This window comes from Lipophrys pholis (genome assembly GCF_963383615.2).
Source record: "Lipophrys pholis genome assembly, chromosome: 22".
NCBI classification, from domain to species: Eukaryota; Metazoa; Chordata; class Actinopteri; order Blenniiformes; family Blenniidae; genus Lipophrys; species Lipophrys pholis.
In genome coordinates this window covers 16251512-16272633 of record NC_137644.1, presented here as the reverse complement: position 1 = coordinate 16272633, position 21122 = coordinate 16251512, and the positions used below count along the sequence as shown (strand labels likewise).

The 21122-nt window shown below is 40.9% G+C and overlaps 1 protein-coding gene across 1 annotated transcript; it reads left to right on the top strand.

The window, feature by feature from the left end:
- Positions 1-4401: 4401 nt before the first annotated feature.
- On the top strand, positions 4402-17172 carry dcp1b (decapping mRNA 1B). The gene is made up of 11 exons (XM_080491888.1): positions 4402-4792; positions 5172-5212; positions 5500-5627; positions 11053-11119; positions 11439-11607; positions 11810-11902; positions 13061-13859; positions 14025-14075; positions 14456-14667; positions 14763-14969; positions 15453-17172. Exons 1-11 carry the CDS (start codon positions 4634-4636, stop codon positions 15528-15530), a joined length of 2004 nt encoding a protein of 667 aa, XP_080348014.1. The 5' UTR covers positions 4402-4633; the 3' UTR covers positions 15531-17172.
- The last annotated feature ends 3950 nt before the right edge of the window (positions 17173-21122 follow it).

The window sequence follows — 21122 nt, the reverse complement described above, 5'->3', positions numbered from 1 at the left end:
TGTTTTAAACTGTATTTTCATTGAAAAAACATCTTTCTTATTCAAGAATACAAATAAATAAGATCAGTCACAACTGCCTACAGTCTTTATTAAAGAAATGTATTCTGTAACTTTGTTAACATAAGATAATAATGAAGTTAAAAAAAAGTGAGTTTTTTTTTTCCTTCAGATCTTTAAGCAAAGTAAAAGAAAAATACTTCAGATATGTCCTTTAGTTGTTTCCCACTGCAGATAGCTGTGGTATTCATGAGACAGATGGACAGTAAAAGCCATAACAGTGGTCAGAACAGTCCCTCGGCTCTCCTGCCAAACGAGCCTCTGTTTGATTCCACTGGCCAGTGAATGGAAGAAAGACGGAAGAGAGAGACTGCGGGAAGGAAGAGCGGATGGAGGGCAGGCCGTGGGAACAGACACTTCTGCCCAGGGGACACACGCGCACACACACACACACACACACACATAAATGTTCTGTGTAGTCCAGCCTGCACATGGAATATCAGATCTATTTACGACGGGTCTATATTTGTAGTCCTGGACTCTTTTGTATGTTGGGGCGGGTGCGACTGAAGCCCGGTTGGTCTCTGGGAATTTCTGAGCAGACAAACATTGAAATGCTCGTATCCCCTGTGGGAAACCAACAACCTGCTGGGCAGTCAAAGGGCACTTATTCCAACAGGGCAAAGTTGGATTTAGAACATTTTGGGGGGGGGGGGATTTATTAGTGATTAAGGTCTGGAAGATTAAATTATTTTAATATCTTCACATTAAAAAAAAAAAGGCCTGGTGATGTTGATCTGTATCACATATTGTATTTAATTACTGACAGATAGATGGAGAAAAAAGAAAACATTTGAGATTTGCTTTCCAAAATCTACATTAATAAGTAATATTGGTCCACCACGTTTCAGGCAGTAGAAGAAGAAGAAAATTCTGCAAAAAGTGCTGTTAAAAGAACATCAACACTCCATTCTGGGTTTTTTTTGACTGCCTACACGTGTTCAAAACCTTCGTGAAACTTTACACAAATCAGAAGTGGCGAACCATTTTAAATTTTATGGTCGTTGCGCACGTGTCTGGCAAAATGGCTCCACAGCGCCCCCTACATTGTTTTCACATTTGTAACATCTAAAACGGGCAACACGTTTAACACGTTTGACCTATGTCCGGGAAACATGGTAGACCTATGCAGCACGTCGGGCCGCACAAAAATGTCAGCGAGACTCTAAACCCAACAGGAAGTCCACCGTTTGGCGTTAACGGTGAAACACTTGTGTTGAACTCCTCCTACTGGGTAAATCCCAGAGACCTAACATGGCCTGTATGTAGAACAGTACTTGCCGGCGAAAAGGGTAACAAAATACTTCGGCAAACGTCAAAGGGCGTGGCCATAGCAGCCTGACGAAAATCTGAGGGTTCGCCATCAAACAGGAAGTGTTTGTGAGATTTTATATTCATGGACAATAACTTTTACTGAAACTGCACAGAATCTGTATCACTAGTGTACGTTGTGGATTTCCTTTGTCACTACTCGGAGACACACTGACTGTAAAACAGGTAGTTTTTTTAGTTTTAGGGTTTAGTTTTTAGACCTGTTGCCATTTGTTTTCTATGGATTAACCGTTACCAACAAAGTCTTTTTATCGTAAGAGTACAGTAACATCTTGGATTGATGCGAGTTGGGGTGAGTTTGGCGTGAATTACCTAAGTTTGGATCTCAATGTTTGAGAAATGACCGCTCATCTTTACTTTTTGAAAAATACCTTTGATGCATTTTACCAGGTTTTTTGTTTTGTGGAAATCTAATAACAGTTATTTGGCTTTTTTTGTGGCATCTGGCTTCCTGTTTGGAAAATGAACTTACAATAGAAAAACCCTCCATAAAACAAGCTTCACCTCTTTCTCAATTACTGCAAAGACGCTGCCCGTAGGTTACCCCCCCCCCCCCCCCCCCCCCCCCATCCTGAGCCAATCATCAACAATCCCTGTCTTCGACCCCAACAATCAAAGACAACCACTCAGTCTTAACTGAATAGTTATTGACAGTATTGATCTGCAGATGGATAACTCATTAATGCCAACATTAACACCACCAACAAACAGATAAATATCACACTGATAAATTGACACGTGGATACACTAAATTATGACCCAGTAATGACCAAACCAGACTCACTATTAATCATTGAGAAGTAGTTTCCATGTTCAGGAGCATGCATAGTTGTCAAATAACCAGGAGGTTTATTCAATTATTTCATATTCAGGAGGGGATTTGGTGACATCAGTGGCATAATGGTACAACAAGCAGGGATTTTTATCCCGTGTTGTTTAAACTGTGCAACTAACTGGATGTCCTTTGTTTATTAGTCTGACAGACCTCTGACAGACACAATTCATTAACGTGGAGCACATTAGTAACAAAAAGCTTCTGAGTAGAGTTACAAAAACACAGAAGACCTGCCAAATAATTAAAGTTATTTTGGAAGGAGAGGCAGAAAAAATACTTACTGTACATTTTTGGACGATTCTACAGCCATAAGATATATAAATAAAAAATATCCAGATGGCCTGAATTGAAGAGGGCTAAATCGAATAGCAGAGAAACAAATTTGTCAAGTGCAACACTAATGGAAAGTCAGAATTTATAAGATATAATGGTCAACCACAGTGACTTTTTAGTAATCGAGGAGAGCACAGATCAGAACATGTAGAACTGGATATGGATCGTTACTGTGCAGCCCAACAGATTCTGCCAAAAATAGGTATTGCTGGAACAAATTTTACAAATGCATTGCTCCCCTTTCAGTTTCTGTTGTGTCAGTGAAGATGCATTTCAAGGAAGGATTTGTTTAGGATCTGAATCTTGGTAGTTAACTGTTTTAAACTTGCCATACAAAGTAAATTTTGAAGATAAAGTTTTTTACAATCTTAGTATCTTCATCTCTGCTGCCTCCTTTTCAGCCTCCTGTCTTTACGTCGTGTTACATTATAAATCCTCACTAAACACAAATAACTGAAAATACCTGAATGGTCTAAATACAAGAAAAAGACAAGGACAGAGCATTTGTACATGCGGGTTATTGAAAATAGAGATGTGTTTTAAGGCAGAGCTTGAGTCAGTTTCCCTTTGAATTGCTGTTAAAGTACACCATCACCCACCATAACAAGGCAGAACTGTGTGGGTAAGCTCATAAATGTATGTTCATGTATTCTCCCTCTGCCTTCAGCTCAACTCCCGCTCATACAGTGAGACGGTGAAGGAGTTTTACTCATCCTATTAACGCCCCCTAGTGTATTTCATTAGAAGTGCAGCTGTAGACCCCTCTTGCTCACAGATGAATGGCATACGAGAGACATTACTAGACACATGAGCTGGTTACTTGGGGAAATGTGGAATGAACACAAACTAAAAATAGAATTAAGCACTATATATTTCTAACGAGTAGTGAACCCATCAAACAACAACAGTGGATCGTTTCCTGTAAACTCGGACAGAAACTCATCTTGGTAATTTATCTAAGTAGAGAATCTTACTGACACAGCATAGATATAGTTTTAAATGTAAAATAGTTATTGCCTGAAATTTCATTTTCTACCAGTATGACTGATAACATTAATTTTAAGGCTAAATTAATAAAACATGACAAAACAAATTTGCTTGGATTTGTTTCTGGGCATGCATATATAAAATAAAAAGGAAGAAATATAGACTGTGAATTGGGGACGTGATAGGTTTTTGTGAATATATATTGCATTACATGTTTATTTAATTTGATCACTTTCCACACTAAAATAATGGAAAGCATGAGGAGTTATGAGTAATCATAGATCATGGGTTTTAATCTAATTTTAGTTCAAGGGGCCACATACAGCCTCATTCTTCCTCGAGGGGTCGATCAGCAAGAGGAAATCACAGCACCCTTTAAATAAAGATATTTATGGGCCAAATCCGAATGTTTTACATGCGCAAATAAATGGGAGTACATTTATAAAAACCTTGCATTTAGTTTCATATCTTTCAACAAGACCTAAACAAGTTGAAATATACAAAATACAAACAAGTAACATTTCAACATTGTGCCATTTTTAAAGATCGTGCAAAATACAATGAACTATAACCAAACCAAACCAAACCAAACCACCATCTACCATAATCACCTGCACTACTGATTAGTTGAATTTACAGGTTACAAATAAAACAAATAACATGGCTTACCTGACATCAGTGTTTATGTCATGGTGTTTGAATTAATTTAGCGATAAGATGACTTTAGTCTGAGTTTTACTCAGCAATTGAAAGCATTAAACCGGAAATCCTTCAAGAATAGACCTTTCAATCGATTTTTCAATGTTGATTGATCGGACTCGAATCTCGATCTTGGCTCAGCTACTCTTGTCTAAGTTGTTTACAATCTCGCTGATTAAACATGGCCGTTTTCGAACTCACTCATGACAGTCACAGCTCATGAATCCTGTATTTTTTAAGTTTTGCGAGTCTCAACTATAGAATCAGATTACCGTGCAGCCACCGACTCCACTGCTTCCTCTCTTGCCTGTAGTTTGAAGTGTATATCCGATTTGTGGAAGCCGTTAGCGGCTGTGGCTAACTGCGGAGCTAACTTATCCCTAGGCAACAATGACAGCGACGTCTGCGGGAAACAGCAGCTGCCTCACGGCTAAAGGACTGGATATAAGTCTGGCAGCTCTGCAGCGACAGGACCCCTACATCGACAACATTGTGGACGTGGCCAGCCAAGTCGCCCTGTATACTTATAACAACAGGTCGAATGAGTGGGTGAGCATGAAGTTTGGTTAAATCTCGTCTGTGCTAACTTAGCTTAGCTTAGCTTCGTTAAATCTGTTAGGCGCGCGTTCAAATCAGGAATCAAAAGTTTATTGTGTGAAAAATCTAATTATTCGAGCATATGCTTATATATTACATCGATATTTATTCTATATCTGGATCGCTTGAATCTTACCGATAGTGTTGTATTTACTGCTATATTAATAAAACTGAATAAAATATCTTTATCATAACTAAAAAATATTTTGTCTCTTTTATTAAATTAAAATTCTCATATTTACTGGAGTTGTGTGTTACTCGGTATAGAACGGCAAAAGATGCAAAATGATACCCAAGGAGATTATGTTTAATTTATGTCTCTGCTTTTTAGGAGAAGACAGAAGTTGAAGGCACACTTTTCATCTACACAAGGTAATGGTTATATTTCACAAGCTTTGTTCATTCATGCAAACTATCTGAACTGTGGATATGCTCATTTAGCACTCCAGTGAATTTCTCTGACAATTGAGACGCTTGTGCTTACATTGTCTCTTTCCCTATTCACTTTAAATCAACCCTGTGCACAGAGTAATTGCATTTACTCGGTTCTTTCATGGTTATTTTAGTATTATATTTATTCAGTCATTTTTGACTCAATTTCCTTGACATTACTGCACAGGATTTATTTTTTTAATGAAATTCCCCTCTTTTAATTTCAGGCTGGCGTCTCCTCGACATGGTTTCACCATTATGAATCGACTTAACATGGAAAATCTGACAGAGCCCATCACCAAAGACCTCGATTTCCAGCTCCAGGACCCCTTCCTGCTTTACCGCAATGCACGACGTAAGCAGGAAGACACACTGATACAGAAAAGTAAATGGAAAGGATGTCCAGGGACATCAACAGGGATTGACAATAATATTTCAAAATGTTTATTATTTCAAATCTGTTAGTAATTCATCTTAACAGTCATGCCTCTTTATTTTGATCACATGCCACAGAACAATGTTGTCAAATAGCAAGTGATTCCTGTTATTATCAGGGACTTTAAAGTGTGAACATGTCATACATTTATTGACAGAGGCGTCTATCATTAGAAGTTAAATAAAAGATTATCAACGAACATGTACAGTACGACTAGCGGTTCCATAAAAGGATCTTAGCTGAGGTATTCCAGCGAGTTTTATCAGCGTATCTCCTCCTGAGACCCACACACGGCTCTTAGACACACAAACACATTGCTGACTTGGGCTGTTTGACAAGAGCCTGACAGCACTACCAACCCAGCCAGCAGAGATTAGATACAATAATCTACACACACACACACACACACACACACACACACACACACACACACACACACACACACACACACACACACACACACACACACTGTATCTTGGCCTCACTCAGTCTGCGTTAAAGGCAGGTGGAATGCAGTGTTTAGATACCAGTGGATTCCTTCCGCCTGCTTTGATCGCCTTATTGTATTCTCTGTGTATCACCGACACACAACGTCTATTAAACTGACACACAACATCTAATGCACACCTCGAAGTTGTGTAGTTCGACCTTCAGTATTACACGAAGGGGCAGAATATAGATGAACCTGGCCTGTTTTCAGTGCTTTAGAAATGGAATATAAATATCAAGTGAACATCTAAAATTGTCGTGGGAAGGCATGAAATTTAAAAAATAATTATTACTACTTATCACAGCACAGACAAAAAGAAAATCTGGGCATGGGCTCTTTGAGTTCGAGAGTGGGTGGATACATAGCTAACTAATGGTCTAACCTCATTGTGTTTTTTGGCAATCACTGACAAAGCAACTTAAAAAAGATAGTGTTTTGTTAGTGAGGTAACAGATTTCTATCTTCTTAACTGCTTCCAGGGTTTTTGGCCCTTCTGGAGACTTTTTAGCACCATGTATTTTACAAAATCTATATGTGCATCCTGCATTTGTTCCTCTTGCTTTATTCAGAGTAGGGTAAATGTGTGCTTAATCTTTTCTGACATGACATTGAGCAGAACTCTCTGAAAATGACCTACGCAGTCAAATCAATCCTGAATTATCTAAAAGTGTCAACCATTGCTCCATAACCACGTTTAACTAAAAGTAATAAAAAAAAGCCAGAACATACAATCATTTGCACATAAAAAGAAACATAAGCTCTTATGCATTTGTTGCACATCTATAGTATAATGGTGCATGAGTGTGGAGGACCAGGGTTCCAATCCCTAGTCAAGCCAATAGTGCAAGTTACAATGAATTATTGTAGCAACTCACGTGAGGAAAAACTGGATCTAAATAGACAATTTCACTGTATAGTAATACGCATGTGATAAATAATTGCCAGAAAACTGCATCAACGTCTCAGTGACCTGAAATCCTTCCGCTCTGGATGGCAGTCGGTTGGTAATGCTGCCAGTGCCGGAGCTCGGTGACCTCTGTGTGCAGGGGTCGTGGAATCTTATCATTAGACAAACATGTAGCTCTCAGTGCTGCTGCAACTTCCTGGAATGGCAGTTGGCACAAGTGGCACCCCAGGCTAAAAATATACTTTGAAGATATTACACCGAATGGAGAAAGAGTCGGCCTGGACAAGACGTTATTTATCTGGCAAATGTTTTTAAATCACATAGAAAGGATTTGAACATGTTTTTCTATCGGCATTGACAGCTGCAGTTTGGTTGATTCGTTTTTGACACAGAAATTGGATTCCACTTTGGTTCACACTTTTTTAACCTTAACATTTTGAATGAGGTTTAGGTACTGTTGTATATCTAACCAAGCCATTTTCAACTTGCACTATCACCAAACTTTTGAAGTATCCATACTTTGGACACCTCTGTGGTCAACCCTGATGTCAGTCTGAATTTAATTCTCACACTCTGCCTACTAGCCACATATCCATTGGGTTTGTAAATTGTTTCGACAGTCTTACCTCCCGGTCGGACGTACGTGTATCCCAGGTCTCTCTCTGACACCAACGATCCTTTGAACCTGACCTCAGGTTCTTCCTCCAGCCTCTCGTGTTTAAGTTTCCTTTGAAACAGGCCTCTCAGCATGTTTTCCTCAGGAGTCTGTCCACAATCAGCCGTCTAAATCCGCTGCTGGAGTTCTTTTTCTGGTCAAATGCTTAGTGCAGCTTGGCGCCAAAGGTGATGTGGCTCTTCCTGTGATGATTGTCTTCTGTCAGATGTGGACGTTGTGCTGATGGAACAGTGTAAATGTCCCAGGTAACGGAGGAGTTTGAAGGTACTGTAAGTAGGCTACAAGAGGATGAAGTAAAGGTGCCTGAACAGCAGTACTGTCTTCTTAGATTAGAGTTTCCCTTGCTTTAAGTCTAAATATTTACTTTTTCTCCATTGAACACACTTCATTCCTACAAAGAGAGGCAGTGATTTGCTTTTATATAGCAGCGATTCCCAGCATGACTATGGTTTACTGTTAGACTACTGACAAAGTGACAAACCTCCAGTAGACTAAATACCGTCCAAAAATAATATCAGTTCTGTTTTTCATCACTATGAGATCTCTTCGCAAAGGAGATTACGTGCTGCAATTATAACACTATTAATCTATCTTGGACATCACTGCTGCTGAGAAATATGTTTGCGTATTTAACTTAACAAGACAAACTATAGTTAGTTGCCCCAGTTAGTGTATCCGTTCTTTTCATCACAAATAACTTCAAAAGTCTTCAGTCCGAGTTCTGAACACAACGAGAAAAGATGACGGATGTTATGATGACAACTTGGGAAAAAAAGCAAAGTCCCTCTTCACCATTCGAATTCCAGCAGTATCCTATAGTTGTGCAGCGGTCGCTGCTCGTCTGCTGGCGCTCACTGCTTGGCGGTCACAGAGGGTTTGAAGGGACCACACAGCTTCAGTTGTGAATCAGTAGCAGGGTTCACTGCGTTGGTGCTGACGGAGCTTCCCCCTTTGCTTTGTTGAGACTAGGATGAAAAGCCTGCGTTTAGGGTTTTGGTGTCGTCGCTCCTCTAGGATGCAGTCCTGGCATTAGGCCAATATCCTAGTGAAGGCATCTTCCCACATTGCTGTTCATTGGTGTTCCCGCTTGAGTTGATTTGGCTCCTTGTTTTGGGCATGCTTTTCAAATAAGGTCCCTCCTGTCTCCTGACTGGAGCTCGCTCGCTCGCTCTCTCTCTCTCTCTCTCTCTCTCTCTCGCACGTCCAGTCTGAGTTTGTCCTCGTGGCCACGGCCACTTTTTCTGTTGTGCCTCTGGTTGCAGTCTTCCTCCCACCCTCCTTGCCACTCTTGCTCTCTCGCTTCTGTCTTGTTGAATCACCGACTTCCGACAGGCCGGGAGTCAGGACAGCTGTAATAATCAATGAAAAACAGCCTCTTATATTGTCGTGTTCCTGTCCCTTCTTCTTCTTACTCCCCTCTGTGTGACTTGAGTGTAGGATGGAGCAGCCGAATATCAACGGGGTTGTCTTGTGTTGGAAACGTCACTTGTGATATTCCAGTTTACTATCTCACACTTCAGCTCGACGTCTCTCATTCATTCCGTTCTGACATCTGAAGGACTTCATTGTCACTCTTTTGATAGACTTGCTGATGTCCTTCTCTCACAGATTTCACTTGTTTCCATCCGTCCTTTTTCATTTTCTTCAATTTTCCAGCTGTCTGCCTTTCGCCCAGTCGCGTCTCTCTGTCTCTGTCAAACAGTCTCATCCCCAGCGAGCACTAAGTGGCTCTGACTCCACCAGTCAGTCTCCCACTGCTGTTACTTATTTGGGACGGGGCTGATTTTTATTTTTTTTCCCAGGCTCAACTGAACTCTTGTGTGTGTGTCTCTGCCTTTCCCGCTCCGTCTGTTCCACTTATCCACACTGACCTCTGTGGCCTGCCCGTCCTCATCTGTAGCCAAGTGTGTGTGTCTGTGTGTGCGTGTGGGAATGTGTGTTGTCTTTAACAGAACCATGTGGTAAACGCCACCCACCACAGTGTAGGCCTCATTTTTTACTCGCTTTCCCAATCGTTTCCCCGCTTCACTTTATCATCCTGCCTCTGCGCTCCATTCATTACATTTCTCTTCCATCTTCCTCCTCATATCTTCTTTAACACTTCTAATTCTGTCTTGGGATTTTCTTATCAGTTTTCAAGTTCCACTTTGAAAGTAATTGTGTTGACATGTCAGACGATGTCCTGCTGGCTTGATGAGGGTTCGCTATCTTGGAATTCAAATGAATATTGAGTATCCGGCTGAGTTTCACAAAGTTTTAAAGTCTTGCTTTGACTGAATTTGTTTAGTCTATCTGTTCTTTTCTTGATTGTGGAAATTTAAATGTCTAAATTTAGCACTCAGTATACTGGATTTTGCATTGAAAACCAATCTTAGTGATATTAAAGGTGTTGAAACTTGAGGTAAAACTCAAATATGTAATAATATAAATTATTAAAGAGCGGTGACTTTCCTTTTTTTGTATTTCTTTGGTAACCTGTTAACAGTTTGATCTGTTGTCCTAGTTTTTAAATTTCTATTTTTGTCGGGAAAAGAAAAAGTGCTTGAAGGCCAATCTGAGATGTCTGTCTTAAACAAATCCATGTAAATTCAATAATTTATGACCATAAAAGCTTAATTGTACTGTATTTAAAAGACATTCATGATTTGAGGATTTGGTTCGTCCATCATAGTCTTTTACTAGTTTGTTGGAATAATGTTTCCCTACTGAGCAGAAAGGAGGAATTATGCAGGAAACACTAATTTTCACTGTGCAATTAAAAATCCATTGCTCCCTCTTTACTTCATGCTGCATCACCATCAGCACACAGAAATGTATGCGGGCTCCTTTTTTCCTCTTGAGTTGACCATGTTTACAGATTTCAGGAGACTCCTGGGGCCCATGTTTCACTGCCTAATGGCACCGCTGGCTTCTGTTCCCATTGGTTTGGCTGGGAAATGACTCATTTTAAACCCTGGGTTTGGACCCAGCAAGGCCAATAATAAACCGTTTACATATCTGTCCGGCCCGCACTGATGTCATAGCAGCAAAATTATGCTTCCCCATGTCCGTGCACTCATTTGATTGTGAGGTTTTTGCAGGTCAGCGAGCCAATTTTGTCGTCTGCTGACCCCGAAAATATTAAGAAATGAATGAGCAGTGTCATCAATTCAACAGGCTAACTTGATTTAGCTTTTCTTTTTTTTTTTCTCTCTCACTGCAAATCACTTTTTGCTCATTTCTGTTATGAGTTATAAAGTTAATTTCTCTCCGTCTCTTCTTTCTTCTGCAGTGGTGATCCACGGCATTTGGTTTTATGATAAGGAGGACTGTCGGCGCATCGCTCAGCGGATGAAGATGTAAGTCATTATGTAACCACAAGATGATATATACAACGGCAAAAGAAAACACAGCTTGAAGAAGCAGATTTTGGTTTGCTAAACAATTGTCTCGCCAAAGCTTGACAGCGGACTATGTGGCTTTATTAATGACGGCACTCGGGGGGCCAAGATTTTCAGATTTCAAGCCAACAAATGGCAGTAGCTTGTTTGGATGAACTTTGCTCCAGTTGTGACAAACTCAATTTCTTTTTACTTTGGTTAAAACACACAGTGGGGAGCACGGCTTTAATTTACTGGTGAAGCTTGGACTTAAATACTGATGGAGTTCTCTGTGCAGTCTGACCCAGCAGGAGCAGGTTTTGGCTCAGTCCCAGGGTGGCTGGTTGTCTCCGGGAGTAAGAGGAGGAGGTATTGGAGGATTAGGAGGAGGCGGAGGAACAGCAACTGAAGCAAAAGGAGTGGACATTATCCAGATGTTAACCAAAGCACGCACAGAGTACGACAAGGTATGAGCACAACAGTCATTCAGACTCATTTTAGACGATTAATGGAGCTTTGTGGGATGTAAAGGTTTCATGTATATAGATGGAAAAATATGACCTCAACATGTTGAAATGTCTCATCTCTAAAAAAGAAAATTGATAATGTACGGTCTTATAATGAAATTTTCTCATGTGTCCCGCCTCGGCACGTCTCTCTCCGGAAAAGTCTACCTCAGAGCCGAAGGAGATTGGCGGCAGCAGCGTTCTTTGTGGAAACCCCAACCTGATCAAACCGATACCCGTTAAACCCAACGCTCAGGTACAACCTCCAGTTCTTTTCACAGTCCAAAGTGGTTCGCAGCAGACAGGCTGATTTTATTTGATCCGCTGTCGGAAATAAGCTTTAATTCTTGGATAAAATCTAAAGAAATTCTATCACATGAACAACTAACTGCTAAAACTTCCAAGGTGTAATTTTAGCGGCCTTCGCAGTGATCAAAGTTTGGCCATCCTTGGTTCATAGTTTTACTAAAACGCAATTTATACTCGTGATTTAGTTTAAGAGCCCTTTTTTCCTAAACCTTTTTGAACGAAACAAAGAATATTTAACAACAAACTAGCCCCTCACCCCTCGCCGGTCTAAAAGAAGAAATACAAGTACAATACTGCCTGTTGTGTTTGGATCAAAATGCTCATGCTCATTTCCACTGCACAAGATTTAGGCTCCACACCTCAGTACGTGTTTTAAAATTTTTAGTGAGTTATAGCTTCAAGAGTGATGTGGGCGAACGCATTGGGTTTCCTCCTCATTACATCATTATTTGGGAGGCCCTTTTGAAATTGAAACTGTCGGATTTTGGCCAATTTTAGTGAGTTTTAACTGATCAGTCATCTGTAAATACAGCTGATGAGCTCAGCCGTTCCTTTAAATCTTTTTCTTGTGTAACAACGCCACCAGAGCAACATGGTGGCTAAAACGTCAGCGATATGGAAAGACTTCACACTCGATCTGCCATACAAGTGTTTGGAGAAGCACCAGAGCTTCATTCAGTACAACCAGTAAAGAAAAACTCTGTGCTGTACAGTGAGAGTTTTCACACCAACCGCATTCAGGTCGACCTCGCCGAGGTGTCAGATTGAAATTAAACTGCACACCAAACTAAGAACAAGGTCACCTCATTTTATATGTAGAAAAATAATTTCCCGGTTTATATACTACGAAAATGTATCAAAGACATTACACCCCTAACAAACACATCAATATAATTGGAGGGGACGTTTATATTTATATCCTCACTGACACTGTGTGTTTGTATAGAGTGATTACTTGGATATCTTAATAAAAAAAGTACTCTGTAGGTTTGTATACATGTTCCTTTATCAAGCTGTAGTGAAACATTTCAATAGATGTCTGAAAGTTGATGTTTATTGATTCTCCGACACACCTGATAATATTGTTTCTTCTTCTCTCAACCAGGACAATGATGGTGCTGAACCCAAGTCTCTCTCTTTGGCCGCTCTGTTTGGCTCTCAGCATCAGCCTTACCCCTCCCCTAAATCTGCCCCTGCTCCGTCGGCAGCTGCCCCCTCGATGGGGCCTTCTACGGGAAAAGTCTCTCGCCCGCCCGTCGCCCGCACGCTCACCTACGACGAAGCACTGAACTCCAGTAGAGCTGCGACCTCCAACGGAGGGAACGCTGCCCCTGCTGGGCATTCAGATGGAGGCATAAGGGCCTTGGTGAGGGACGATGGTGGAAGACCAGGCCTGCTGCCGAGTCCCACCGCCGCTCACCCGCAGCCGAATCAACCGCAGCACTGCCCGGCCATCGCCAAGCTCATGCAGGGACAGAGGGGCGTTGGAGGGGTGCTCCAGACCCTGTCTGAGTCGCCCGAGAACCGGCTGTGTGACAACGGAGTTCCGCTGCAGCATCACCCCCACCACCATCTTTACCATCATCAGTACCTCCACCACCATCACCCCCACCACCACCAGCAGCAGCTTCATCCCGACCCCATAAAGAGACTTTTCCAAAGCCAGCACGCTCCTCCTCCTCCATCCAACTCCTCCTTCTCCCCGCCGGCGCCTTCGTTTTGCCCCAACCTTCCTCATGTGCAGCAGCATAACCCTCATCTGCCTCCCCAGCCTGTGATAACTAATCCTGTGTCATGTTCCCACCTTCAACCTCAACAAAACCAGCAGCTGTTCTTCAGTCTCTCCAAGTCTCAGGCTGAATCGCAGCACAGCGGCCAGACGGCTCCGACCGCACAGGGAGCAGGTGGGGAATCTTTCATGCTGTCGATATTCACAAAGTGGACCTACAGTCATGTTCTGATTAGTTGTCTCACAACTCTACCACTTTGTGTCTCATGAAAAAGTGGAACATTAGATTTCTAGATTGGCGTAGAAGCAGCGTGTGTTCATTTCTTTTGTGCCTCTCCAGGTTTGTTGCCAGCTCAGGTGATAAGTGATCAAGCCATTCAACCTTCACAAGGTAGTCCATCTTTTTCTTTCTTCTTTTGAAATGAAATAACAGTCAGAGCAGCACAATGTTGTATAGTATAACACACTTTCTTCACAGCAGGAACATACATGGTTCACTGCGGGGGAGTTTTTTTTCTTCCTCTCTGCACATGTGTCTGTTTTCCATGATTACTTCAGTTTCCTCCCACATTTCAGTGTGAATGTTTCTTTTCAAACCCACTTAACCAGACGACCGATTTCAAATTTAACTCTGCTATTCAATTAAAGCTTGTATTTTGAGCTCAGCGCTTCCTGAACAGACTGAACAACCCATGAGTTTCTATTTCTTTTTCAAAAGCTTTTATCATTCTAACATTTACAACAATAATGAACTGACGGTCTCTCTTTCAGGCTTGTCGTCTCATATGCAAGGTGTGGTGTCGCCTCACGAGCTCCTCCAAAAGCTCCAGTTGGTTCAACAAGAGCAGAGCCTGGCTTCTCAGGAGTCGCCTCGATTCTGTCCGGGATTGGCCCCTCGATTCCTGGGCCCCACCCAAAATCCAGGCACAGTCCCGATCCCGGGCGCGGCCACGCCGGGTCAAAAAGCTGCGCTGCAATTCCAGGTAAAGACCAGCGTATTCGATTACTGTTCATAATAACAAAATCAAATTTCAAAGAAAAAATGAACTGAAGTACTAATAACATTTCCTGTCCGCAGGTCATTTCCCCCCAGAGGATACCAGCAACTGTAGCCCCCGCCATGCTTCTTTCTCCAAGTGTGTTCATTCAGACACAGTCCGGGCTGCCAACTGTCGCTCAGGACAGCTGTGCTGCTCCCTCCAGCTTGATGAGGCCCACGTCGCACGATGAAACCAGGATCCTGTCTAGAAACCAGCTCCAAGCCACACTGATGCATCTGATCCAGGTAGGAATACAGTCAAACTGAAGGATTTTAAAAACTGAAACAAATGAACCAAAAAGGACGACGTGAAATGGATAGATTTGTGCTGAAGGGTCTTCAAGGGTGAAGAGGAGGATGAATAGAAGGGATGTGATTGCTTGGAGGCCAAATCTGAGACACGGGTGTCATTTCTTCACCTTAATTGTTGCAGTTATTGTGTCTCTTATTAACTTTTCCACTTTCTCGAGCTTTCTTATCGCCCGTGTTTGCGCATCGAGGGAAATGTCACAAGAAGGGAGCACATTCGACTGATGGATAACAAGTGGAACAACCTGTCCATGAACGAATTGCAGTTTGAGTTTTGAGTTGTAAAAATGAGCTTTCCAAAACCAAAGTTTGATATCTGTCACGGATTTATTATGAGTTTGCCGATCTAGTTTGTGTCGCACGCGAATCGTCGGCCGTGGGGAGCGCATCAGTCTGAAGGTGCTCGTTTGTGTTTTTCAGACTGACAGCTCATTCCTGGACTCCATCTACGAAGCCTACGTCAGCCGCTTCGCCAACAGCTCCAGCAGCAAGTACTGATGACTTTTCACACCGTCAGTCTGTCCACCGGCTGTTTTTCTTCTCTCGCTATGGACGTACCACTTTCTCCTCCGGATCACACACACACACACACACTCACACACATACATATGCACAAACAGTATCTCCTCTTCTGAATAGTCAACTCTTCACTTCAAGTCTCTTGTTGCAAAAACAAAAAAAAAGCACTTTTAATGAAAAGATAAACATGTTTTAACCTGATCTGATAAACACACTTACTCCGAAGGCCACCAATGGAACAGCGATATGGTCTTGCCTCTTTTTTCCCAGGTCTGCTCTATTTTAACAGCAAAGTGTAGCAACGTTTTATTGTATTTAACTTAATTAAACTTCCACACTTCATTACAGTCAAACAGCAGCAGTCAGCCTATTGGCCTTTATTAAAGCACGTCCTCCGTTTCTGGAAATAGGACATTTTTAAACTTGAAACCGACTGAGCTTGTAAAAAACTAAAGCATGTCTGTATATTTAGGGGAAAAAAAATATGTTTGAATTTCGACCCTTGCTGTTTTTTGGACGTTACTCACTGGAAGTTTATTTTAAAGTCCAAAAGTGTTCAGAAGGAATATTCCAACGATTCATGTGGATTTTTTTCCCATTTTGTATGTAGGATAAGTGAGCCCAGCTCAAAGTAGCACATGATGTCGAAAAGAAGACGGTGTTTTTATCGCATCGCCAACGAGTGCTCCAAGCCTTAACCCTCCGACCGTTAGGAAGGCGAACATCGACGCAACTCAAAGAAACGACTGTCGGAGACTGTCAACCTGCACTACCTCACAGAGAGCTCGTTCAGAGACGCATCTGTGTTTTTATCCAGTGGCCTGACGGCAGTTGCACAGTTTTAAAGGTTAGGTTTATGTCATCTGTTCATTAAAGGGGAATTCTACCATCATAGGAAAGCTGGAAAACACTGAAATATCATTGAAGCTTTTTTTCCCCCCCCCCATTGTGATTGTCTAAAATTATCACATTATACAGAAAACGTAAATACAATCTATTCATGTTTGATGGAAAAACCTGGACAAGAAAGGTATTTAAATATATCCAATAATAATTACTTTGGGTTCTCAGGCCTGTTTGAAGCTGGACTTAAAGTAGGAAGTTGTTAGAATACTGTTGAATTATATGCACTATGTATGATGTAATTTCTCACTCGGGATCATTCAGCTCTTCAATCGTTACAAGGAAAGTCATTTCTCATTCGGTCACGTTCACGGTTCCCAGTTTGTTTAGCTCATGTGCTGAAGTCATTTGTAGCCTGTTTGTGCAGCGGAAACAAAAACAAGAGTATGTTTTTGTAAAAAAAAAAAAAAAAACGAGAGATATTATACACTTCATATTTTTGTACTCTGAAAAATAACCAGCATGTAAAAAATAAAAAAGAATTACAGCCAAAATATACCTATTTTCACTATCTGACAACATATCAGCAGTTAATTATCATTTGCTGTTTTTATAATCGGGATTTCAAAGATGTCGTTCGTTGTTTTTCTGTAAATGATAAATATGACAAACTAATAGAAATATTTCTACAGATGTTTTGTTTTTTTGTCTGTATCGTTTCATTGTTATGTAAATTGGAATATATTTTAATTGGCTACTAAATGTTGTAAAACTGCCTGTGTGTGTGTTTTTCCCCTTCTTTCTTGATGCTAAGTGGTGTTGTGGTGATTATTAATATTATTATTATTATTCAAGATGGTCTCACTGAAGGCGAGCTCATTATTGCTTTAATGTCACTACATTGCCTTCGCTTGTTGCGATCGATGGTGTAACATGACGACTACAATGATTAATCAGCTGTTTACCCGGCAGGTAGAACTGAGAGGCTGCGGCTTCACTCGATAGTCTTGACACCGTATTAAAATGCAGTACGGATAACTAAACACCCAGTACAAGCTGGTATGACACGGTTGCCGACCTGAGGCTATTGCAGCTCAACAGCAAAGTTGTGTTAACATCCCAACATATCCTAATACAAGACGGAACTTAATCCTTCAAAATTATTTTGGTGACTTATAAAATAACCAGTAATTTTTTTTCTTTTGAGATTTTGTGCCACTAAATTTCATCCACCAAAAGCTTCACTCTTTATTAGCAAAGTGACCGTATTTGGTGACTTCCCCATCAAAGCCACGACCACATAAAACCTGACATTAAATTGTATAGCAAGTGTTCTCCCTCCATTTCTCCATCCTGGACACGGATATAATGTTTTATTCACATTTTAACATGACAACAACGGATCTTCTCACTGTGGGGCAGGAGTGTTTATTACTACACTGTGAATAGAGTCAACTTCAAATCATCTAGATCATGAAAATACCAGTTATGTCCATTAAATGGATTTTTCCATCACCTGTACCACTTCATACAATCCAGGGATGCTGGGCTGGAGGTTTTATTTGACACCTAAACAGGTCATCCCAGGACAAACACCTTCACTCATAGAGGCAATTCAGAGTCACAATTTCACCTTATATATATGTTTTATACACAAACTTGAACATTAGTCATTCCCTGTGCAGCCGCAGCAATGTGGTGAGTTACTGTAGTTACTTTGGTCCATGGTATATTTAAATACTACAAAATGACAAAAAAGAAAGATCATTAGATTTTACAGCAATTTGTACAGAATGTTTTAGAAGAAAAGTGTCTGCAGTTTGAGTATTTTAAAACATGTTTTAAATGTCATCTCAGTTAGCCACTTCCCCGCTCACTTGGTCAGTTGTGTTGATTTTTTTCCCCCAAACAATATCAAGATTAACATTAGATAATAAAACGTTTGAGCTTTATTTTGTCTCCCAGCCTTATCTCTTCTCCCTCCTTCATTGTTTCTAATTGTTTATGTCTCTGTCTCACATCAGTCCATTAGTACCAGTTTGTGTCATCGAAGCTGCTAATGGCTTTGTAGCAGCCGGGAGCCCAAACATGAAGGAAACACTGCGAATAAACCGAGGGCAATTATTTTGATTGTTTGTTTGGGCTCTTTTACCACTGGGGGGAGTTTGGCAACCACTCCTTTTCCTCATCATTTTCTCTCTTCCTTCCAGCTTCCTCTCTTCAGCCAACACTGTTATATCACCCGCTGTTATTACTATTAACCACATCTTCCCTTATTCAAAGCCGTTCAGGGACACTAATCAACCACACCAACATGAATTCATAGTTATAAGAGGAATCGTACACTGTATATATACCAATGTTGGATCAAGGTTTTTACAGAAATATAATAATATTAAGAAATAATAGCTGTGTGGAGGAACACACACACACACACACACACACACACACACACACACACACAATCTAAGATTAGGAGGTTCCAGACCACTGGGTACGCTGATGATGCTAAAACTAAAGGCTGACTATTAGACCAGGCTTAGACTAATCAATGACTTCTTGTGTGTGTGTGTGTGTGTGTGTGTGTGTGTGTGTGTGTGTGTGTGTGTGTGTGTGTGTGTGTGTGTGTGTGTGTGTGTGTGTGTGTGTGTGTGTGTGTGTGTGTGTGTGTGTGTGTCTGCCTGAAGAGGTGGGGTCTTTATTTTTTGCACAGCGACTCCAAACCACTCCTGGTACGCTGCACTCTCAGATGGAAGAAGCAAAGTTGTTCACTCTCTTTTATTTAGCTCGAGGAATCTTTTATGTTCTTTCAAAGTAAAATTTTGAAGAACAAGTTTTCTTCATTTCTTTGTTGTTTTTGTTTTCTTTTTACTGTTCTCTGACTGTAGGAAGGTCAAAATAAGGAGGCGGTAGCGAAACAGTTCAAGGACTCCAGGTGAGTGACTTGATTTCTGCTAAAATATAATAGGTTTTAATCTTAATTTAACTTAACATAAAATGTAAAAGTGGTGGGGTTTTTTTTTTGCCCTGTGACAGAATGGTGACCTGTCCAGTGTGTACTCTTTTACATATCTATCACCAAATAACTTTAAATCAACAAAGTGGTATACATATTGAGAAAACTGAAAATGCATTCAATAAACAATGAAAAAGTGGAAAATATTGGGAAGACCAAATGATTTGGACTGTTTTGTTGCCTTATGAATCTAACTATGAGAATATATGTGTGGATATGTGTTTGGCATTTACTCATTAGTAAACAGATTTTAGTGTTGCAGACTGTTTTTAAAAGTATGTCAATATTGTATCTGCAAAGGTTAGTTTTATTCTCAGAGATGGTGGATGCCCTGGCGTTTTTCACAATTCAGCACTCGTATATAAACTATGGGCCGAGGGCCAACTGCATCATCAATGTTCATTTTCAATTAACCTGCTGCAAGTTGTAACAACAGACCATCATTTCCAGACTATTGCGCGCACCTGAATATAAGCTACACCCACCAAATTTAAAAAGAAAAAAATAAAGGTCGGAGTTACGTGATGCACCTGAACACATCACTTATGAAGCTCGTTAACTCGTAAAAATCAATAAACGAGCAGCAGCATGTGAAAAAAGACGCGGCTTATAGTCCAGAAATTACAGTAATCATGTTATATAATATGCTTAGATTCTGTGCAAGTTTGCGGGGCGCTGGAGCCAATTCCTGCTAACTATGAGCGTCACAGGCCAAACACAGAGCCAGGGAAAAAAAAATTTAAAAACACACTTCCACTTTGGGGAATTTTAGGTTCACTTCACGTGCGTGTTTTTGAACTGTGGGAGGAAATCCACTCTCGGGGAGAACATGCAAACTCCACACAGAATGGCCCCAGTCAGTATTTAAAGGTGGACCTTCATGAACGCATGAACTTTATTTTTAAAATAACAAAATGCAATAGCTCTCTCTTGAATTGACCTCAGAAATGCACTCAGATGAGGTCACATTTTTGTCTGAGTTTTACTTTCAAGTTCGATTTAGCGTGAAACTATTTTCTTGTGCAAGTAAGAATCGACAGTTTTCCCATGTAAGGGCATGGGTGTGCACTAAAGTGTTCATCCCCACTATCAGTGATCTGGGTCAGTGGGGGAGGAGTCCCACAGCTGTTACACACTGCTGGTGAGTGTGTGTTTGTGTTTGTGCATGGATATACGTGTGTAGCATGTACGCGTTTGTCTGCTTGCTTCAGTTTGTGTGCCTCGTGCATGCGCCGGTCTGAGCCGTTTCATACTAATCTGATCCCTTTCTGCTTTCACTGTCGCATTATTGCTGCATGTCCATTGACAGATTGTTTTATTGCATTTTCCATTTCTGAAACAATGTGAGCAGATGTTTCATTCTGTGTGTGTGTGTGCGTACTCGTCCAGCTATCTGTGTGAGGACCAGTGAGTATTTTTGACCGTTGCAATGAGGACATGTGGGGAAAGTGCAGATTTTATTCAACGTCAGACATCTTCAAAAACCTGTTTGAACTTGAACAACTGGGTTTTAATGCAGAGGATGGAGGTGGATTTCGATTTAGTTTTAATTGGTTAATAAATTTATGCATGTTTGCATCTTCATGTTTTAAGATTCCAATTAGAGAAAGAAAACATGTGTTTGCTGCTAGTTACAAATGACTTTGGGCTACGTTTTAGAGCAATCAGCGGAAGCCACATCCCGTATAGTTAATCTATCATCCATCTCCTAC